General features: G+C 41.0%; 1 protein-coding gene across 1 annotated transcript in view; it reads left to right on the top strand.

Moving 5' to 3' along the window:
* Positions 1-22,717, top strand: part of BBS2 (Bardet-Biedl syndrome 2) — a 30,241-nt gene extending 7,524 nt beyond the window's left edge. The window contains exons 2-17 of the mRNA XM_065416689.1: positions 918-1,145; positions 2,654-2,779; positions 3,072-3,134; positions 5,152-5,229; positions 8,165-8,269; positions 9,620-9,706; positions 11,038-11,173; positions 13,393-13,532; positions 14,341-14,485; positions 15,019-15,190; positions 16,284-16,413; positions 17,845-17,976; positions 18,760-18,897; positions 19,374-19,486; positions 20,928-21,076; positions 22,538-22,717. Of these exons, the coding sequence (XP_065272761.1) occupies positions 918-1,145; positions 2,654-2,779; positions 3,072-3,134; positions 5,152-5,229; positions 8,165-8,269; positions 9,620-9,706; positions 11,038-11,173; positions 13,393-13,532; positions 14,341-14,485; positions 15,019-15,190; positions 16,284-16,413; positions 17,845-17,976; positions 18,760-18,897; positions 19,374-19,486; positions 20,928-21,076; positions 22,538-22,644 (2,049 nt within the window). The 3' untranslated portion in view covers positions 22,645-22,717. The remainder of the gene's footprint in view (positions 1-917; positions 1,146-2,653; positions 2,780-3,071; positions 3,135-5,151; positions 5,230-8,164; positions 8,270-9,619; positions 9,707-11,037; positions 11,174-13,392; positions 13,533-14,340; positions 14,486-15,018; positions 15,191-16,283; positions 16,414-17,844; positions 17,977-18,759; positions 18,898-19,373; positions 19,487-20,927; positions 21,077-22,537) is intronic.
* Positions 22,718-23,734: the final 1,017 nt, after the last annotated feature.

Here is a 23,734-nt window from a genome sequence, read left to right as displayed (position 1 = left end):
TTGCAAACCAAGGTTCCAGGCCCTGAATCAGATCTGCTTGAGTGAACCCTTTTGCACACGTAGAGGGCCCTGGATTACAGTGGGTCTCGACACAGGCACAGTGCTTTGGCTGTATGGATCCAATTGCAGGATTGTGGCGTAAAACTTCATTTGGGTTTTAACACAAGAAACGTTGGGGGTAAACACTGCTTCTAGGCATTTGTGTTAATTGGGCTTGGATTAATTATACTATTAAAGCATTTAACCTTGAAGAAGATAAGTACAGAAAAAGGAGGCTAATGATTTTCCAATCTCATGTGATATTGCGCTACTTGCGTATAGCACATAAATTACTCTAATAGCCCTGTTTTTGCTAATACCATTACCAGGAGAGATGGGGCATAACTTTCTTAATATTTTAAAAATAATCATTCTAAATACTAGAGAGACTAGGTGGGTGAGAGAAACAGGCTTTTGAGCCACACAGAACTCTTCAGATGTGAAGAAGAGCTCTGTGTGGCTCAAAAACCTGTCTTTCTCATCAAGTTGGTCCAGTAAAAGATACTACCTCACCCACCTTGTCTCTCTAATATCCTGGGACCAACATGGCTACAACTACACTGCATACAACATTCTTAATACTAGTCAGTCTCAATTTTCAAAATGGTTTCAACAACATTACACCTCTGCAAAGCTGGCACAATTGTGCTTGTAACAAATTTTGGAAATTGCTGGTTTTGTAGTGAAGAAGGTACCTAAAAGGGGCTGTAAGAAACAGCAACAGCAAAAAAATAAAAATCTTAACATGTCTATGTCTCTTTGTTAGACTCTAGAACCCATGCCTGAATACGAGGACTGTAAGTTTTACTGCTTCTGAATATACGTGGTGGCTAGCAGGATTTCGAACAATCTTTGAAATGTACATTTTGTTTTTACAGGTTTTTATTCATAATCCTCATGCCCGTGGCCAGCATGTAAGTGCAAATCGTATGATGCAAAGCAGCCAGGATTCAGATATTTCTCTTCTCAACATTAACCAGGGAGTCAGCTGCCTAGCAGCCGGAGTGCTGAATCCCCAGCTTGGCTATGATTGTCTTCTAGTTGGAACACAGACTAACTTGTTGGCTTACGATGTGTACAACAACTCGGATTTGTTTTACAGAGAGGCAAGTTAATTTCACTCTTAGTCTTCATGTCTTTCTTTCCTTCTTTCCTATAAACCAGGTTAGGAGTCATAAATTCTAAGTTAATTTATTCAATTGCCGTGCTTTGCTTTTTGCATATCAGTGATATAATTAGATTCAGGACTTTCTGAGCAGAGGACTTGCATGTTTTGAAAATCAGTATTAAATTTTTAAGAGGACAGTCTAATGCTAATGTGACACACTGTCTGAGAGCGAGTGAGGTTTTTTTTTTTTTTATAATATGCTATACCAGTTGCAAGTCAAAACTTAAAAGCCTTTGAAAATATTCAGAGCTGAAATAAAATCATTAGAGTAGAATTATATATTCCAATCTGATATCCTAACTAAGTCTGCTTGGAACAGTATTTTGGAAAAGCCGTGAGTTTATCATTGACTCACAGATTTTGTAGGAAACATTTAAAACATTACATTATTCTGGGCATACTATTCTTTATTTTTCAGTTAAATATCTAAAACTAGTTCATTAAATATTTCACCATTTTCTTTGTTTCTTTTAAAAATAGGAACAGGATAATAAAAATTATAGATTTAAAAAAAGACTAACAGGGTGTGCGAGTGGGGAAAGGAGTTTGTACATATAAGATTAACAAACAGCCTGAGTAATTGCAGACTGACCTTATTGTAACCTTCATCCTAGCCAACGTGAGTAACTGGGTTGACCTACCTTAGTACTGTAACCTCTCCCCTTTGTTTGTTACTCTCACTTGTCTCATTTTATAGTTAGGCCCCAATCCTGCCCTTGAATCTGTATGGCCACAGGGGTCAACCCATGGAGATTTGATTACAAGGTCAGGGCCTCCTATGGCCTCCATCCCCCAATGAGATGCTAGGAGTGAAAGGGTTTGCCCGTGCGCAAGTCTCATTCAAGTCTACAGGCCTTTGCACATGCCTGGGGGAACACTTGCACAGATCTCGTTGTCAGATTGGGACTTTAGATTATAAATTCTTTGGGGGCAGTGAGCATGTCTTTGCTAAGCACTTCACAGGTAACACTGTTTTGGGTATGATAAAACAAGAGATACTAAAAATGTAACAGTTCAGGTTACTTTCTCTTACTCCACTACAGTGGATGTAAACAGAGCCAATTTCGTAAGAGTACATGGAGTACATGCTCAGTAGGTTATAAAGAGTGTTAAACATTATGAAAAACCCTAAAAGTTGCATTTTTATCATGAAGCCGTAGAAGTGACTTACATACAACCTTCATCATGTACAATTAAATACAGCACAGATTTTGCTGTTTATGTTTGAAGTTTGCAGTTGGTTATCTCTATTTTGTTTAATTTCTGGTTATTGCTTCAACCTTTTAGTCTACAAATACTTTATAGTAACTGATGAATAACTTCTGAGTTATTACATACAGTATTAAGTTAATGTAATGCTGGATGCTTTCTCTTTGCAGGTACAGTATGCATATGTATATCTGAATCTTTGCTATGTTTCTATATTCCTTTAATGTTTCTCTGCAGGTTACAGATGGAGCTAATGCGATAGTGCTTGGAATGCTAGGAGATATTTCATCTCCTCTTGCTATTATTGGTGGAAACTGTGCTCTGCAGGGCTTTGATCATGAAGGAAATGATCTTTTTTGGACGGTAAAGATACACACAGTCCTTTTGATGCTGCTACAAGAGTATTTTTGATAGATCAAAATTATGTTTAATAAAATCAATATTAATTTGATTTTTGAATAGCTCAGAAATCTTTCTTAATTTAAGATTCATGATAAACTATGTGTATTTGTAATTTATTCAGTAAATACAACAATTTGAGCCTGAACCAACTATATTCTAATAGTCTTTGTTCTCTTGGCAACTCAGAACATAAAAGTAGTTGTCATAGGCTAAACTAGCATAAGTATTGATGACTCCTTTCTTTTAATTTTAGGTTACTGGGGACAATGTTCGTTCATTAGCATTGTGTGATTTCGATGGTGATGGGAAAAAAGAGGTTGGTTTATTTGTGGATGGTTCTTCTGTGAATTCAGCTGTAGTATTGTCCTGCGGTGAATTTATGTTGAAAGAAAATAACTGAATTATCATATTTGACTCCTTTCTGTTGCTGGTTAGATTTAACTCTGCTTGGAGCTATAGTTCTTTCTTAGGCCCTGATCCTGCAAACACTTATGCACGTATTAAACTTCACTATGACTTCAATGCAACTAGTCATCGTGACATAAGTCTTTGCAGGATTTGGAGCCTTGCTTTGGATGTGTTGATCACTAATCATAATTCTGAAGCAGTTCTTTGCAGTTTACAGTGTGTATTTTCTCTCAAATCCAATTAAATATATGTAAAAAATACATAAAGCGGACAGATTGCTGGACCCCCTAATGACTGATATATTTAGATATAGTTTAAATGGCAAAGAAACCGTTAGTTAGTTATTCATTATAGTGGACAATTGTAAAAGTGTATTACAAATAATCTCATTTATGGTTGAACTTGTTTTTGATGTAGCCATTCTCAAAGCCAATCACAGTGCATCTTTTCAATAATGACACAATGATTAACTGTTACCCACTGCATTGGTGTAAGACTGAAAATAATTTTAACAAGCTTCTTGCTGTTGGGACCATGTAAGACAAGGGTAAGGAAAACTGTTATGCCCAGCTGGCGCAATTGACAGTGTGTGTATAGGCTATTACATCAGTGTGCAAACTTCTAGTTTCTAAAAAACGGCGTTTCTGTCTCTTATTGATCTTTGAATTTTATAATGATCACTTCCTCTTTCCTCCTTATTACCTGGGAAAACCTCATTTTTAGTGGGCTAAGGACTTGTACCATTGTCCTGTGCATACTACAGATGTAATCCAAGTTTCTTCTGCTTACCCATGATGCAGTCTTACAAATATACAGACCATTCACCTATAGGGGTCTCACTGAAGCAATCTATTTGCAGGATTGGTGTCACAGTCTCACTTCTCTTCCTCCATCTTATTTGCGGGAACTGAGCAGGCTGATGGACAAGTAAAGGCATGTACTAAGCAATGCTGGAGCTGATTCTAGGCTAGCAAGGTCCAGTGGAGAAGGGCACCAGAGAGGGGGTTAGAACTGAATTGTATTCTTGGCTCTGCCACTGATTCACTGTGTGACCTTGGACAAGTCACTCAACTTCTCAGTTTCTATAACCTGGAGGTGATGACATTTGCCCATATTTGTAAAATGGTTTTCCACATTGCCTTCTTTAACACTCCCTGTTCCAACAAGTCGGGTGCAGGAAAGGAACTGAGAAAACTGAGTGCATGAGCAGTAAGAACCAGGGCCCAAGTCAACATTGTCCTGCACCTCATGCAATCATTTACGCTAAATCAGAACGGTAGCATTTTGCACCCACTTTTGCACTGGTGTAAAGCACTAAGGTGCAGGGCAACAATGAACTGGACCCTCGGATTAGCTGATTTGGGGTCAGCATAGAACAAGAGGCCTTTGATTGTGGGATGATCAGTGCTATAAAATAAAATGGCATTCATCTGTCTGCTCATATGAGCGTGGTTAACGCTTGGCATTGCAGGTCATGATCTATTTGAATCCACATGGCTCTTAGAGAGCAGCAACTCAGCTGCAGATTCCCTACCCCAATACAGAGGATATAGTTTCTCTTATGTATGGAACTACAGTTATGAATGCTAATACTGAGTTGTGGACAGTGAGACCAAAATATATCCTGGCAGTACTAGAGTGCTTTCCCTCATCCTTGCCTTAGGTATTTTAGTATGTGTTCTTAGAGTTTACACTGCCAAAACAGATGTAAATAATACTTGAACAAAAAGAGAGTCTGTGGCACCTTTTGGTCCCAAAGCACTTTACAAACTTTTCATATCACCACTAAATACTCTTGAAGCCTGGGCCTAGCGTATTTGTTTACTCAGTAAAAACTTTCTGCTTGCCTCTGAATTCTTGTGTGTCTTTGTTTTTTGTTACTGTGAGTTAAATAAACTATTTTAAGATTATTTCTTTCTTTTTAGCTTCTTGTTGGGTCTGAGGATTTTGACATCAGGGTTTTTAAAGAAGATGAGATTGTGGCAGAAATGTCCGAAACAGAGGTAAATTATTTCTAAGCAGTGTTTATTGTATGGTCAGATGGAGTACAAAATATTGCCCACCATAAATCTACAGTGGCTTAGCTTTACTATGATGACCAGTTGAGTTAATTATTTAATCTTACCTATTTTATTAGCATTTTAAAAGTTACAATTTAATAATGGATTTAAGCCATCTGGAGTGTGATTTTTGCTGTGCTGTTTTACAGATAGTCTGCCAGGTTTTAAAAAGAAAATATTGTTTGTCAGAAAATTAGGGCTCCATCCAACCACCCTGAAGTCACTGGAATGATCCCATTGACGTCAATTGGCTATGGATCTGACCCTCAGTCAGAAGCTGTAAACAAGAGAGCTCATTCAGTTACAATATTTTCCCCAAAAATCGTAGGATAGGTAGGGTCAGATCATGGCTAAGAAGTCAGTGCCTGTATCTCTTGGGCAAGAAGTTCAGTAGTTAATAAGACAACCTCAGTATTTTATGTTGGTATTGTCTCAGATTAGTGGCGCAAGATTTTTCTAGAATGCATTGACAGAAACACGAGTAAGCAGCTTGTGGATGCACAAATACAGATTAAGCAAGGTTACATTTAAAAAAAAAATTATGCTGTATGGACATAACTGAAGGTTGTTTGTTGTAACCAGGTCAGATAAGAGTGACATGCAGCAGTTAAAAAACATGGCTGCACCTGTAGCATAGACAGGGCCTAAATTACAGTTGTGGGACAGGAAGGCTTTTAGGGAGGGAATGTGTATGGGTAGAATGTAAAAGGGTGTGGGGTTGTCACTCTTCAGTTTAGTGGCAGAGAGAGGATCCCCACTATTAGGGATTAGTTGCTTTTAGGGGGGAAAAGCGCCTTGTGGTTGAATTTAGGAATATTCTTAATTCTGCCACTTGCAGTGGAGTGGGAAGGACACCCTAGAGACTTCCCTCCTCGAAAATCTGAGGAGAACTGTATTGTGTGAGGAAACTCACTGCTGGAGTTAGGGATAAAAGGCTTAGCTACTAAACCACTTATGAAAGAGCTATTAAAGCTAAAGAAGAACACTTTTGTTAGATGAGGGTGGCTAGAATTAGAATTTAACAGGATATCCTGGCCTGGAATATTTTATGCCATTTGTACTTTTGAAACAGTTAGGTCTGGCTGCTAGGTTAGCTGTTTTCAGCACTTCCCAGTGCAGCAAGACCATGATTTAGCTAGCAAAGCTGTGTAGCATTCAGCAGAGAATATCTGTTAAAATGCCTAAAGCTGGTCAATACCTGAAGCCTGGTATTTAATTCAAAGTTATGTTCTGGAGTAATATTGTGATTTATAGTTAAAGGGGAAGTTGTACAGAGTTAAAAGTAGATCAAGCTCATACATGATTTATTTCTTAACCTACATGTTTTAAAGCCATGCTTACAGATTCCTTAAGAAGCTTGTTCTTATCTTATAGTTCTAAATTAAAGGGACACTCAACATTCCACAAACTCTTCCTTGGAGGAAGGTAAATTCCGTGCAACATGTTTGCATGATGGCTTTTATATAGTGTACTCATTTTAAAAGACTGCAGTGTTCTTTTTTTTAAATATTGTTTGTGGTCCATAACAAACCAATACGTAACCTTTTGGTGATGCTGTACCAAAAGAGCTAATATGATCCTTGGATGTGTAAATGAGTATATGGAGTAGGAGTAGACAGGTTATATCACCACTGGTTTTTGCACTGGTATGACCGGTACTGTAATACTGTGTCCAGTTCCAGTGTCCACAATTTAAGAGGGATGTTGATAACTTGGAGAAGGTTCAAAGAGAATCCACATGAATGACTAAAGGATTGGAAACCATGCCTTATAGTGATAGACTCAAAGAGCTCAACCTATTCAGCTTATCAAAGAGAAGGTTAAGAGGTGGCTTGATTAGTATACAAGTACCTACATTGAGAACAGAAATTTGATAATAGAAGGTTCTTCAATCTAGCAGACAAACTTATAGAAGACGAAATGGCTGGAAGATGAAGCTAGACAAATTCAGACTTGAATATGAAGGTGCAAATATTTAACAATGAGGGTAATTAACCATTGGAACAACTTACCAAGGATTGTGATGGATTCTCCATCACTGGCAATTTTTAAATCAAGACTGGATGTCTTTCTAAAAGACACACTATAGTTCAAACAGGAATTAATTCAGGGAAGTCCTGTGGTTGGTGTTATGCAAGAGGTCAGACTAGATGATCACCGTAGTCCCTTGTGATCTTGGAATTGATGCGTCTGTAACTCTGATTTAGCATCAGACCACTTCTTATAATCATGTTGAGGGGCTACTCTAATAGCTAACTTATGTGGTGCACCTAGGAAGGAAAAAAAAGTTGAGTTACGGGAGAGTTATGGTCTTGTAGGCACTTCCCTGGTTCTGCCATTTATGTTTATTAGTGTTTTATTATTTCTGTAATGCCATAGATGTTCACCAGTGTTCTTTCCTGTACAAGAGCTTGATCCTGGAAACAGACCTTTGTTTTATCTCATTGATTTAGGCCTGGAGATCTGTGGCAAATATTTCCCACTGTTGATAGCACCTGGCCAGCTCCATCAGTGTTAGTAACATTGGGCCACTAGTTTAGACTAGGCACCCACAGCCATTTGTGTTTTAAAGAGAGTTTTGTCTAACCACAGCGGGTCTAAATGACACCATGTTATAAACACCAGTGACCACAGGCGTTTTCTCACTGGCACAAAACTTTTGCCAAAGAATCTTAGTAAGAAGGATGAGCCCATAGTGATTTTAAACTAACCTTTGGTATACCTAGTGTAGTAATGTTCTTTAAGGGGGAAAGTTATCCCCAATTAATTAATGTGTAAAACAGCTAATTTGGTACAGAAATTGCATGCGTTCTATTATCAGTTACTTTAAATTCTAGAAGTAGAGATGCATTCTAACTCTTACATATTCTTTTTTCAGACTATCACTGCACTGAGCCCCATGTATGGCAGTCGATTTGGCTATGCCCTATCTAATGGTACAGTAGGCGTTTATGACAAGACAGCCCGCTACTGGAGGATTAAAGTTAGTACAATCAAATACGTTCTAAAGAAAGAAATTGGAACCTTATGGCTGAGATTTTCAAAGCCAATTTGCAGATTTGGGTGCCCTGTTAATTTTAATGGGAATTGGGTGTCCAAATCTCTTGGTTTTGGAAATCGCAGCCTATGTGTACTATGGAACTGGTTTATTTTATATGTATAAAATGTCACTATACAAAATTTATTAACATCTGCCTTGCTGGGCCAATTGCTATTGGACTATCCATTAGGACTGCAATCATATGGGGGATTTTGAGTTCCTTGTTCATACTGAATTCATTCAGTGGAGATACTGTTGACAAATATTTCGGAGGTACCGTCATTTTACATGGGATTTGTGAGGGATTTGCAGCCTTTTCTGTAACTACATCAGTGCTGCTGGCAGGTGTGCTGGTGATCAGGAAGTAAGCATGTTTGTATTACTATTCTGCCCACAAAGGAGGTGAGAGGTCTCACATAATAGCTTCAGTATGATTTGTGTATTGGTTACAATGCCCAAAGATAAGGCTTTGGGAAAGGCCAGATAGCAGAATGCTGCTGTTCCCAAGACTTCTCTGAACACAGGTTGGTCTCCTATCTTAGGATTCCACCCACCTTGCACAACTTGACATGAGATTGTTTCGATACAAATGTGTTTCTGTTTGGACTGCTGTTGATTTGACCAAATGAAATGTGTTTTAACAAGAATACAGCAAACTAAATGATAATGGACAGGTGGAAATACCTACTAGCTCATCTAGTCCATTTCCCAGAGATCAGCACAGGATTGTTCCCTGCACAGTATGTTTCCAAGTGCTCTAGCCAGGGTAGTTTTAAATGTCTGAAGTAATGGGGCTTCCCCAAGTTTCGTTGAGGGACTGTTCCACAGCCTAATAGATCTTGCTGCTAGGAAGATCCTTTTCGGATACTCAGTGTAAATTTCTTATTGCCACTGACTGGAGAAGTTGTGCTATTAAAAAATCATTTGGAAATGATTTCCTTTGTGCTAAGGGTATTTCCCAACTGCAAACGAGATTTATAAGAACTCTGGGACTGTAACTCTTGTCTCAGAGAATCAGGCTCTTGTACAGTCCACTGTTTTTGTGGGAGGAGGTGGGCATTGATCATCTTCTTGGATGGAAACATATTGGAGGGAAAGATTACATCCTTGGAGAACACTGGCCTGTATCTGTAATGCAGGTGCTCAGATTTCAGAGGTACATGATTTATAGGTATGGATGCCCTGACACTCTTTTAGGAGACATCTTGTTACTCCTGTATATAATCTATATAGATACGTACTCCAGTACCAATAGCAATAGCTTCATGCATTTGTTCTTTGTTTTTTCCCCAGTCTAAAAATCATGCAATGAGCATACATGCATTTGACCTTAACTCTGATGGAGTATGTGAATTGATTACTGGATGGTCCAATGGGAAGGTGAGTTCAAATGGAGAGAAAATGAGTAGCTGTGAATCGAGAGATTGCATTTGGACAAAGCTGTTTAGTTGTACAAGGCTGAACAGAGAAACTATTCAAAAGACTAGACTGAGCTCTGAAGAAATATTACAATGAGCCTAGCTCAGCTTCTGAATACCCTGTCAAATACTCCATCATTTACAGGAAGAACAGTCCCCTGAATATTTTCAAAATCAATCGCTACGGTGTAGTAGGTTATTTCTGTGGTAGTGGAGATTGCAGAGTTCTTCTGAGGTGCTACTTCCACTTCCAGCTCTGTATATTGAAAACACCCTAGTATCCTTCTCCCGTGTTTCCTGGATGTTCTTAAATGACAAATGAAGGAAACGTATTAGATAATAGAGAAGGTAGCGTCAATCTTAACTGTGGAAGGGTTATTACCGCTCCATAGTAAATCCATCATACATTGGATAATATAATTAATATGTAAACTCATTATATAAAACTCAATTCCGTTCCCTTTTAACCCAGTTGCTTAGCATTGTCGTTTGCTAGAAATGGCTGATTTAGCTGCCAGGTCTCCCATGGACACCATTTGCCAATGTTTTCTTGTAAATCTACACTCCTTTCACAATGTCTTCTTTCATTATCTCAGGAGAATTTGATTTCATTTGCCTCAGGTTAGCAACCTAGAGCCCCAGGATTCATTGGAACCTTTGGTGTGGAGCTGCTAGACTTTATACAACATTGTTGTGTAGGAAACCTCAACACACTTATTCCTTCTTTGTCTAGTCTTTCATTTACAGTATCCTCACTGGTCATTGATTTGAAAGACTCCAGCTCCTAGAAAAACATTGCTGTGTCCTGTGCCTTGGAAGAGCAAAGCTATGCAGAACTGAAAAATCCCCCCATGGAATGATCATTAAAGGTCATGATATTTGTGCATAAAAGTAATACATTTCATCAGACAAAGACTATGAATAAGGCTGGAGACTGTAAATGCTGCCTTAAGGTTACTTACAGTTTGGTCCTGTCATTGCTGCTTCAATAGTATGTATCACCTTGACAGCACAGGCTTGCAATTCCCCTCTTTCTTTCTCTTTTTACTTTGCTCAGGGGAAAGCCTCTCCGAGGAGCGGCTCACTTTTACGTGTGTGTCTGGATCTGTCATTTCATTGCTAGTTAATTTTTGGTGGTGTTTTCTTTATCTGATCAACGGAGCTGCAAGTTCACCTGCAGTTCCATAAGTGCAGCGGGATCCCTCAGTTAATGTCCCAGAGTGCTGCATAATTTATCCAGTGAGGTTAGCTTTCATTTCCATCCTGTGTCTTGGGAATGTTCTTCTTTTCCAGGTTGACGCACGCAGTGACCGAACTGGGGAGGTCATCTTTAAGGACAACTTTGCTTCCTCAATTGCAGGAGTGGTAGAGGGGGATTATAGAATGGATGGTAACACCCAGTTAATCTGCTGTTCAGTTGATGGTGAAGGTAAGAGCATGAAAATTCCTTTGCCGCATCAGTGTGTTAGTTTAAGCTAAGCAGAAATGCCAAGAGCGTTACCCACAAAGCATTAATACTAATACATTCTATTGTTACGATACCTGCTAAATGCCTTTTGAGTTTGCATGTATTTTTGCCTGCCAAATCTGTCATCGTCCTTTGCAAAATCCAGGGAATAGAAGGGTCAAGCTTTCCACAAACAAGATTTTGAATACTGCCTCCTGGACGATAAACAATCAAACCTGTTTTCTATATGATGACCTGTGGGCCTACAAAGTTCAGTTGCTTAGCAGAAGTGATCTTCCACTAAGAGTGAAGCAGAATTGTACTCCATATATGCAGGGATACTTCAAGCCATGCTGCTAAAATTGAATGGCGAGGGAAAAAATAAATATGTGCGGGATCTCTTCAGCTTCTTCATGATAGATAAAGAAGATCTGAAAGAGGTTTATTTTTTAAAAATATGTATGTTCTTGCTTGTTTTTTTTATTTAGCAATTTAGGAAATAACAACCTTGTGTTTTATGGAAGACAGTGTGGTTGACTGGAGATCTTGTAAACTTATATCGTCAGATTCTAAGGAAGTGAAACTTAGTTGAGATGGGAGGTATTTTTTTATTCAAACTACTTAAATAAATTTTCTCAAACTGAATATACAGATAAGCATGGGGGTCAAAGGAAAGGCTCACAGGTGACTGTCTTAACCATCTGAAACCCGCTCAGCAGTAACACATGAGCCTGGCACAACCTATTTGGAACACAAGTCCAAACATATTAAAGAAAGTAGCACAGCATACCACTCTTTATGCGTACTCCTGAGTGCTTTTACCAAACGTCATCAGGAGAACCCCCTGCTTATGTTTGGGCATGTAAGCCTTTTTTGCTGCGGAGTAAAGAACCAATGAATAGGGCCATATTAATAAGGCAACTTATCTTAAATAAGCCCTATAGGTTAACATCATAGGCCTTGATCCTGCTCTTTGAGGCATGGGCTGCTGTCTTGCTGCATGTATTTATATATACACAATACATGGCAATGTGGGATCCTTTATTTTCATTGGAGCCTCTTGGCACTACTGTAGTACAGACACTAAATGATGATAATCCTGCAATCAGGTGCATGTGCGCAGAACCTTACACCCTCACAGGGCTTCATGCAAGTCATTGGGGCTCTGCATGGGCACAAGATCCAGTCATGCTGAGCCAGTTGCAAGATCACGGCCATTGTTCTTCTGTCTTTCAGTGTTCCCTGTCTCCCTCCCTCCTTCATGTGTGTGTTTCTCTTTCTCATTGGGGCGGTCTGCCTTTAAACTCAGAATCACATTGAGATTTTCAGCTTCCCCATACCTTTTTCTTGGCACTGCACAGTCAGGCAGAACATTCAACAGGAGCGCTGAGGATTTCATCTTCTCTTACAAACAGAACTAACAGAAAGGACAGGGAACAGACCTGTTGTAAAATGAAAGGCCTTTGCAAGCAGTTCTGTGGTTCCTAGCTTGCTACTTGAACTCTCCTGCCTCAGTATCCCTTCCCAGATTCTTGGGTGCAGGGACTCCCTCTGGATCCTGCCTGGCTGGATCCAACCCTCCGTTCATCCTGACCATTATGAAACAAATCTTAGCCCTGAAGCTAAGTCTCCCTGAGCAAAAAATAGGAGCTAGGTTAGGAGGGTTGGCTAGCTCGAATAGATGGAAATGGCGAGTTGCATTCATACCAAGACCATAACAAGAACACTTGGCCCCTGTAAAATTCCCAGACAGAAGCTTGGTCAGGATGGAGTAATGTTGAGAGTTGCTTGTAAGTAACTTAAACCTCACCTAAACTAAACTAACTATAAAATAAACTAAAAGAATTCAGAAAGAGAGATCTACATTGTTCTGTTACTCATTCTGATCAGTGAGAGTCAGCTTGAAGGAGGCAGGAGACACTTTCATGGAAGTCTCCAAATGCACTAGAAGTCATCAGTGTCCCTTTAAATGTCCAGCCACGTTGTCATGGTAAGGATAGTGGGCCATGTCCTCGGGTGGTGTAAGTCAGCATAACTCCATTTACTTCAGTGGAGCTACCCCCATTTATGCCATCTGAGGGGCTGACCCGATATTATTTCTACAGTCGATCTGTTAGTAGTGATTCATGCTGCAAAAGTGGAAGTCTAGAGATTGCTGCTAAAGACTTGATTGAAATGCTCTGTGCTTTACTTTTGTGCAGTACGTGGCTACCTGCCAGGAAGCCAGGAGATGAAAGGAAACTTGATGGATACCAGTGTGGAACAGGATCTGATTCGGGAACTTAGTCAAAAGAAACAAAATCTGCTGCTGGAATTACGAAACTATGAGGAAAACTCAAAGGTACTTCTCAAAACAAGATGTAGGGCCTGACTCTGGTCTCTCCCCCAGACCCATAGGCTGTTAGAAGAATTAGAGTGCAGTGACAATGTACAATAGAGACATCGGATGCAACAGGCCTGCTCCTTGCGTGTATTCAGCGCCAGCTCTTCTTACTTTAATACCTAACGTTTTCCGTACTTTTTTACTCTACTGAATACATTGGCTCTGCAGAGCTAATGGAGAGGGAGCTGGATTCTCTTCTGGCTCATGTAATTGAATGATTAACTTAAGTTCTGATTGCAGGATCTTTATTGTTGGTAATGCATGGGTGAGAAGAAGAGGGCACAGAGGTGATTGGGTGGGAATCTGACAAACGGCTGTGGTTGGGAACATGGGCAGAGTTCAGTGGATCAGGGCAACCTTGACAAATGCGGGATACGTAGCAAAGGACAGAGTTATGTTGAGCTTTGAGAACAGGCAGAAGGAAGAGTAGATCCATGCTGTAGGTGTAATGGTTAAGGCCTGGATTCAGCAATGCACTTAAGTATGTGCTGATGTGCTTAAAGTTTAGGGTTGTCCCAAGCAACCCCTCTCATGCTTTCCTAAAGAGAATCGCAGTTGGCAACAAGGCATTGTATAAGTCAGATTCAGCCAAGAGCGTTTGAGGAGAAGCCTAATCAAAACATTCTTCACAGATGTTTAAAATGTATGAAGGCTGCTGTAATAGATCCCTTCCCGTGGTGGAGGGCTCTTGGCTGTATCTTCAGAACTGCTTTAATGAAAACCTTGCTCTTGTGATGCTGAGCTGGAAGTGTGTGTTTTGCAGCAGGCTGAACTGAGCGCTCAGGTGAACGAAGCTGACGGGCAGAGGGGAGTGATTCCAGCTAACACCCAGCTGCAGACAGCCCTGTCAGTGAACCTGGGCTCTGACAGTCAGGCTGCCCACGTAGAGTTGTGTATTTCCACATCTAATGGTGAGAAATAATTTGCAGCTGATGATGATGGTTTCTTGTAACCTCACATGCAAATGTTTTGGTGCATTTAGCCAGTGGTTTGCCTCTCCCCTAGTTGGTCTGTCATTCTCAATTTCTTCTGTCTGGGTGCCTTCCTTTCACAGAGTTTTGAATCAACCAATGTTCCATCCATCTGAATAGGTTCTTCTGTGACCCTCATCACCACGGTATCCAGAAGTCTTGTTACCTCCTTACTGCCTGTTCCTTCTTCCATGCAATTGATACGTGAAGTGAAGTAAATTGGTCTTGCTGATCCCTGCCGCCTTCCTCATGTCACCTGTAGGAGTGGCTAGAGAACAATGCAGCTGTGTGCCAACCTGAGGCTGAGCAAACTGCCAAATCTGGGTCTCAGCATGGAGGCTAAATGTCTGTAATCCAATATCTTCTCCCCCACTCTCACAGAAAACCCTCCCCTACTTAATTTTGAAAGTGAAGCAGAGTTATTGCCAGTGGAGAACTATTAATTAATAAACCACTTTCTCCCCTTTCCTAAGACACAATGATCCGAGCCGTGCTGATCTTTGCTGAAGGGATATTTGAAGGCGAGAGCCATGTGGTTCATCCCAGTCTCCAGAACCTCTCGGGTCGCATTCAGGTTCCCCTTACTCCTCCCAAAGATGTCCCTGTGGATTTACACATCAAAGCCTTTGTGGGTTACAGAAGCAGGTAAGGTTTGCAGTATAGTACAGCGTCAAGCCCCATTTCTGACGTCAGCAGCGTTTGGTGTGAAATGTAGCAATGATGTAGTCTCAGTAGCTTTCTGTGCCCTTGCGTGGTAGAAGGTCTGTGGCAAGTACAGTCGTTAATTTCTTCAGACCTAGTTCCTGTGCATTCTGACTCCTATTTAAAAGAGAATTGAAATGCTTCTTTAGAAACACAAATGAGATGCCTGATTTCCAGAGGTGCTAAACACCTGCAGCTCCCAATGACTTCAGCTGAAGCCGTGAGTGCTCAGCACGTTTGAAAATGGAGGCTTAATTTGCATCAAGGGTTAGATATTAGGAAAAACCATCTGACTCTAGGGGTAGTTAAATGCTGAGATGGGCTTCCAAGGGACGTTGTGGAATCCTTGTCATTGGAGGTTTTTAAGAGCAGGTTGGACAAACACCTGGCAGGGATGGTCTAGGTTTACTTGGTCTTGCCTCAGCGGAGGGGGCTGGACTTGACCTCTCAAGGTCCCTTCCTGCCCTACATTTCTGTGATTGCATATGGGCTGTTCTCTGTCAGCTGCTGACTGTCCTCAACTCCCTTTGACTTCAGCACAAGTCCTGGATCCATGTTTGAGCGCAGAATTTGTACAAATCACTATAAAAATAAAATGCATCTGAAGTAACGTTTGAGAATCATTTTGTCTTTTCGTTTGCCTGCCAAGACCAGAGTTCAAGGTTCTATTTCCCCTGCTCCAGCTAGTGGTATCTCTACCAAAAGCGTAAGGCATGGTTGGACTAGAGCTTCCTTTACTGTTTCAGGGGCCATCAATCCACTGCAGGAGCAATGCAGAGAACTGAATTCAGGGGGTTCCATTCATCTTTAATGTTACTTTTAATAAGTCTTAATTGTATTTGTTAATAAAAAGTCTCCAGTTTTATATATTCTGTGTATAGTCCTTATGAATATTATATTCATTGCAGGGATTGTGGTGACAGAATCTGTGATGTAAAGTGAATCATCCTGAATTTGTTAATGGAAGGGTGCAATAGACAAATCACTGGTCTGTTGGTAAATTTCTCTCTCTCTTTTTCCTTTGGATTCCTTCCAGCACACAGTTCCATGTCTTTGAACTGACAAGACAGCTACCCCGCTTTTCAATGTATGCTTTGAGCAGCCCCGACTCGGCCCCTGAACCTCTAAGCTTTGTTAACTTTACCATCAGTGAGAGGGTACAAAGGGTGAGTTTATGCTCTGCATCTTATTTTCTGGTTCTGAGTACAGTTGCTGCTTTTGTATAAGGTGGAGAGTTTGTAATTAACTTGGGAATCCCTAGAGCAAAGGGAAATAATGTAATTTACTCCACTACTATCAATAAGAGTCTGTGTTTAACAGCTTACAGATTGAGTTCATGCATCTTCTTTTTAAATGCTGGCATAGCAGAAACATTCCCAGAGTTTCTATGCATCTGCAGGAAATAGCTGCTTAAGCCCAGAAGTTCTAGTAGTTACTCGTCCCTTCATTGTACTTTATCTAGTAGAACTTGGCCAACTTGCACTAATGAAAGGGCCCCGGAGTGAATGACTGAATTTTGTAAATTAGCAAACGGGGAAAAGTGCAATATCTAAAGTATCTAGATAATTCATCTTACTTCATGGGTTCAATTCAGCTCAAATTCACAATGGATCAGTAAATGTTCTGTAGTGTGTCTTGGAAATATGGTGGGATGGCAGCTCGCTACAGCCTGGGCTGAAAATTGGCCAGTTCTTGGGAGTGGCTTAGTGAGGCTCTCTGGCGCATACGTAACTTTCATTGCATAGAAATTCCTGGGACAAAAATACTTCTAACTTGGTGGTTGATGGCAGATTGATCAGATGTAATACTCTTCTCTAAGGAAAAGTATTCCTTTTCTGGCCTTGCCCCTCTGAGCTCCATCTATCTTAGGTACTTCTATGGCTTCCGTTACGTGAGCGTCTTACAATGTGTAATGTATTTAGTCTCACATCACCCCTGTGAGGTAGGGCAGTGCTTTTATCCCCATTTTACAGATGGGGACCTGAGGCACAGGGAGGCTAAGTGGCTTGCCCAAGGTCACACAGGAAGTATGTGACAGAGCAGGGATTTGAACCCTGGCCTTCCAAGTCCTAGCTACTGTCTTAACCACTGAACAATCCTTCCTCTGTCAATTTCTTCTTATGTATTATTTACATTAGTGTAGCGCCTAGGAACCTTGGTCATGGACCCAATGTGCTGGGTGCTGTACAGACACAGAACAAAAAGATGGTGCCTGCCCCGAAGGGCTTACGTGACTTTCTTACATACTTGATTCTCTTATTCATAATATTATACAAAATCATGCTTTGAACAGCCGACGTATAACATAGCAAATTGTCTCCATTCCACTAGATGGGAGAGAGCAAAATTAATCATGAGTCATCCTGTCCTGTCCAGTGGGGGTGCTGTGATCCTAATAAACTCCCAGTTGGGTTCTGTTTTCTAATAGAGACACTTTATTCCACGACCCAGAGTAGGATTGTGCATATGATCACAAGATGCTCTGAGCTGGGTGCTCTGCAGCTCTTGTCTAGTGTATCCCATAATATCCACTAGAGCAAATATATTGCAGACAGTTTCTCCATGGGAAGGGTTATGTTATGAATTAATTTTTCTAGGTTGTCATGTGGTTGAACCAGAGCTTTCTGTTACCAGAGGATGCAGAGCTCCAAAGCGCACCTTTTCAAGTCTGTTTCACTTCCCTGCGTGATGCAGGACAGCTGTGCATAAAAATCAAACCCAATGGGGAGGTAATTTTTACTCTTACCGTACTCTGTTTAGCTCTAATCTTATCAAAGAGCAGTGGAACTGGGAGGAAAGGTACAAAGGGGAGGAGGGACCAAGCCATTAATATTTCCACTAGCTTTACGCTATTTCTGTCCAGCTAAGAATGGTTATATTTAGTCCAGGAGTGCAGGAGACCGGACTATATGACCTCTTGAGGTCCTTTCCAGTCCTACGATTCTTTGCTCCTCTGATTATCATAGCATCAAAGTGTCTCATGGTTTTATGTGACTGCACAGGCAGATGAAATGCTAGTGTTTTAAGCAGGATATTGTCCTCAATGGCAGTGCCCACTTTCCTATCTGGGAGTAAAATTCCAAGCTCAGCCAGTGATATGGACAATACAGCGTGGTGGCCCTTCAATTATGGTGAAATTCACTCTGGTGCAGAGAGGCAGAACAGAGGCTCTCCACCACTTAAGCCCTATTTTGAGGGTTTAGATGGGATGTAACTAGTGCATGATCCTTGTGCTGGCCCTCTGCATAGCGATGCATTTCTCCCTTAGGTCCTGATCCAGAGTCCCCTGAAGTCAGTGGAAAGATTCCCATATACTTCAGATCTAGCCCACAGTGCTTAATTCTAGCAAAATGTAGTATCAGATTAATAGGCCTTCCAATGGAAATCTTGCAGTATTAACTGTTTTGAGCATTAGGTTGAATATGCTGCAAAAGGGGTCCTATTTAATGGTTGTGAAGGGAGAATTTTGAAGAGAGGGGAAATCTGAAACTTACTGTTTTTATACCTGTTAGATTTCTATCAGCACGGATGATATAGATCTAGCCGGTGACATTATCCAGTCAATGGCCTCCTTCTTGGCAATTGAAGACTTGCAGGTGGAAGCAGATTTCCCTGCGTACTTTGAGGAGTTGCGGAAAGTGCTAGTTAAGGTGAGGAGGCACCAAGCATGTCTAAATGGGGGTTGATTTGGTGGTGGATGGTGGCTTCAGGATTTGATGACTTTTTCTCTCTTTCTATGTCTAAACTTTCTGTGGCTTTCTGCCATTTAAACCTGCAACCATGGCTTACTGTGCTGTGAATTAGAGAAGGTGACAGCCCCCCTTTTCCAAAATGTCTTGTTATCCAAAACAGGGTCAGGTCCCCTCCTAGCTGTTGATGATTAGGGCAATTCCCTCATTCTGTAAACTGGCCAGGAAATTCAAAATCCATTGAAGTTGATGGTGTGAATCAGGGAGGTCAATAGGCCCTGAAAGTCTCATCTAGCCTTCCTCTTCCTGGGTAAGGATCCAGGCGGAGGGATAGGAAGCTGTTCCCTATTAACTTGGTGCAGTCTCTACCTTTCAAAGCGAAACTCTCCGATTTGCATGGACTTCACAAAGTGCTTGGGTGTCTTTACTCTTGATAGGTGGATGAATTTCATACAGTCCATCAGAAACTCACTGCCGACATGGCGGACCACTCCAACCTTATCCGCAGTATGTTGGTTCGAGCAGAAGATTCACGCCTCATGGGAGACATGTGAGCAGCCCTTGCATTTCTGTATAATTCTCTGGCTTTGGTGGCCAGTCATAGCTTTTTGGTAGAGAAGAGCACCTTTAGATAGAAACAGCTGCGTGGATCAAGGCTGCATTAAATCTAGGTGCATATTATTTACACATGATCATTGGGTTCCTGACCTGTTCTTTAGGCTGAGAACCAGCAGGCGGATGACTCGGTGCGGGGTGGGCAGTGTGAATCAGCTGTGAGGTAGTGTTGTCAAGCTCTCAGCTGGGCCAGAGGGAGTCCGTTGTGTGAAGAGGAAGGGAGCAGTAGCTGGGCAGGGTGGGGAAGGACTCAGAGCAGGAGGCTGAGGAAGAGTTTGTTCCCTGTATTTTCAGGGCATTAATCTTTTGCTCTGAACAGCTCTGTCCTCCTGAAGCTAAGGGCTAATGTCCACATCACAACTGTCTATTTGCAAGCAGTCGACGGATCTAATGCAGCTAATGATCAGCAAGACTAACTCTTCTGGGGAAACTAACTCCTTTTCCCAGAGCTTCCAGTCACTAAGAACATACATAAGAACAGCCATACTGGGTCAGACCAAAGGTCCATCTAGCCCAGTATCCTGTCTTCCGACAGTGGCCAATGCAGGTGCCCCAGCGGGAATGAACAGAACAGGGAATCACCAAGTGATCCATCCCCTGTCGCTCATTCCCAGCTTCTGGCAAACAGAGGCTAAGGACACCATCCCTGCCCATCCTGGCTAATACCCATTGATGGACCTATCCTCCATGAACTTATCTAGTTCTTTTTTTAACCCTGTTAGTCTTGGCCTTCAACATCCTCTGGAAAGGATTCCACAGGTTGACTGTGCGTTGTGTGAAAAAATACTTCCTTTTGTTTGTTTTAAACCTGCTGCCTGTTAATTTCATTTGGTGGCCCCTAGTTCTTGTGTTATGAGAAGGAGTAAGTAACACTTCCTTATTTACTTTTTCCACACCAGTCATGATTTTATAGATCTCCATCATATCCCCCCTTAGTCGTCTCTTTTCCAAGTTGAAAAGTCCCAGTTTTAGTAATCTCTCCTCATATGGCAGCCATTCCATACCCCTAATAATTTTTGTTGCCCTTTTCTGAACCTTTTCCAAGTCCAATATATCCAGTATTGAGGAGCACAATGCTAATGGGGGGAGGGATGTGAAAAAGAGAGAGAGAGAATAGAGTAAATATATTGAGTGACTTTGTTTTCCTGGTGTAAGTAATGAGGAATAACATATATGACTAGCTGTGGAGTTATATTGGATACCCATCTATCTCTGATGCATTCAGCCTTCTAGCTTCAGACAACTTGAGAACAGCAGGTAGCCACCGTAACCATAGTAACTAAATATTATTGCTTTTTTACATTAACAAAACATGAATTGTCGCCTGGTTTCCTTGTCCCTTGAGTCTCCCTTGTCTCTATTGTTCATTTTCACAGGAGAAATATGAAGAAACGGTACATGGAACTCTATGATCTTAACAGAGATTTACTTAATGAGTATAAAATTCGCTGCACCAACCACACCGAGCTGTTAAACAATCTCAAATCCGTAAATCAAGCTATCCAGCGAGCAGGGCAGCTGCGTGGTAAGTCCAGGACAGGGTTCTACTTTGGGGACTCCATTTTTGGCTCAACAAGCCAGGGTAGAGAATGGCACATCAAAGAGCAAATGCAGGATTGTTAGAGCTTGACTTGAAGGCCAGATAAATTTTGCTGTATGGTCCAGGACTTAATAGTGGGAATCTTGCTTCAATTTTCAGCTACAGAGGAATATGAAATCTCTCCATACTTGTTTAAACTGTAGTGTTACTCTCATTTTTAAAAGACAAATACAAATTATCTCTACAAGGTATAAGAGATATACCCTAATCTCAAGGGTTCCAGGAAATGCTGTTCAAAAGTAGGTAGCCTTTGGCCCAGATCCTGCAAATTGCACTGCGTGGCATTGGGGTCAGCCTGTGCAGAGCAGCTTCCAAATTAGCACCTCTCTTTCTATTGCCCATGAAACTTGACACTTCAAAGTATGGCTAAGTACAGAAAACATACGGGAGCTAAACCATAAATACAGTCTGAAAATCAGTCCAAATTCTCTTTCTAAACCCTACCGTACATTTATTTTTAAGCTTTGTCCAACTTGGTAAGTCATCAGCCCTATCACTATTGACACGTGCGAACTCAAATTCGATAGCATATGTTCTGAAAACATGGAGGTAGGTGAGAAATTGCTGGGCTGAGGACAGAAATTCAATATCAACCCTCATTTGTTTTTTTCTAGTTACTTGGCTGGAAGAAGCACCAAGTGCAGTCCCTCGGTATTTCCATGACACTAATTACTTGCTAATGAACTGACCCTGAGTTGCTGGGCACCCTAGATTCTTAGGAAAGTCAGGGAGTTATGGGTGCTCAGCATGACTTTGGGGCAACAATTCAAAGCCGTTATCAGCATTTTGAATCGTGTAAGACTTACTGCTTTTATTAAAACCATTTTTACAATGTAACATTAAAAGTTAAATTTGAATTCTTCACTTCTGGCCCAGAAGTTTAAAGGAGGACACTCTCAGGTTAAATCAGACTATTGTAAAGTTTACCTACATTACTAGCAACACCTTAAATTATTAAAACTGACCTTTAAATATATTTTAGCTTTTGCTGTTGTGTGATTTCTTTATGCTTTTCTCCTTGTACATACACAAGCACAATGTTCCAGTTCTTGCTTTGCAAATAGGGAGATACTTATTTAAGCTATTCGGGGAAGGAACTGTTTTACTGCATGTTTGTATGGTGCCTGCCACGATGGGGCCCCAGCCACGTTGGGGCTCCAAGGCACTTTTGTAATACAAATAATAGCCCCCTCCCCTTTGACGTGGAATTAAGAAAAAGGGAAAATAGTCCTACTGTTTTTTTTATTTAAAAAACCCAAACGACAATTAATTTTTTTACAAAATCTAAATTCTGAGAGACCAGCTCTGACCTGTAAATGTCTATTTAATGTCTCATTCAGTTACTTAAATATGTTAGTGCTGATTCTGTGTTTTTTTTCTTTCCAGTTGGGAAACCCAAGACGCAGGTGATCACTGCGTGCCGGGATGCCATTAGAAACAACAACCTAAATATGCTCTTCAGGATAATGCGAGTGGGGACTGCATCCTCGTAAAAGGGGAATAGTGACTGCCTGGCGATGGTACTTCCTTACACCAGGTGATCCTAGACAAATGAACAGATGTATAGGAGCAGATACCCTGTAGTACTTTGTTTCCGACTGTTCCCCAAGTAAGCCGTTGGGAGACAAAGGCAGGGAACTTGATGTGTAGCAATGTATAAGGTACCAATACTGAGAAGCAGTTAAATCAGCCTGCAGCCCCACTGTAGAATGAAGTAAATGGAAAGATAGTCCGCTTTTTTTTAAAGTAAGCCATCAGTTGGGATATGCTACTTTGGAGGCTAAAGGATAGGAAAATCTATGGAGAAAGGCTCAGAGTTTTAAAGTGCAGATGTGGTATTTATGTAAGTCACTCAAGACATTTGTATAGTCCTGGAATAGTTATTTTTCTTACTGTAACTTATTTATGGAATTTAATATATTTTGCAGTTATGGTATCAGCTTTTCCATTAAAAAACAGAACTGTCAGACTTTCGCAGTATGTGTGTTCAGTTGAAGAGATGCAGAGTTATTTTTGTTACTTATTTTATGTTCATGAAACACATTTCAGGTTTTGCTCTATAATTGTCAGATATTTTGATCACAGAATATACCAAGCAAGAGGCTTGTCTATTAATACACTACCCTTTCAGCTCAAAAACCTTGAGTTCAGAGTGGGTCTAAACCAAAACCTTGGCTCCTAAGGCACCCTTACTTTGGGGTATTCGAGATCCATAACTGATTTGTGCAGTTTGCTCCTACCCCTAGTTATCAGCTGCTGACCTGTGCAGCACAGAGCTGCTCTATGTCAGTGAATCCCTGGTTTTAGCCGCTCCTTTCAGGACAGGTCTCACTGGGAAGGCCAGGTGGGAGAGGTGAGGTGAGGAGTCACTGCAGGCAGAAGTCCCAACTACAGCACCCCTTGCTGGCTTTATAAAAAACAAGGAAATTAACCAGTTCCTAGGTTCCATGAAGCTAGGAATTGGTCAGTTTTCTAAAGTTAACACTTGAGCCTTGCTTTGCTTGGTGGAAATTCCACTTCTAACTATTCATTCTCTGCAACTGCTGGATAAAAGAGCACATGCTGAGTGGGTAGGGGGGAAGG

This window comes from Emys orbicularis, chromosome 14 (assembly GCF_028017835.1).
Source record: "Emys orbicularis isolate rEmyOrb1 chromosome 14, rEmyOrb1.hap1, whole genome shotgun sequence".
Classification (NCBI taxonomy): domain Eukaryota; kingdom Metazoa; phylum Chordata; order Testudines; family Emydidae; genus Emys; species Emys orbicularis.
The sequence above is the reverse complement of the archived record's forward strand: the minus strand, read 5'-3'. Positions and strand labels throughout refer to the sequence as shown.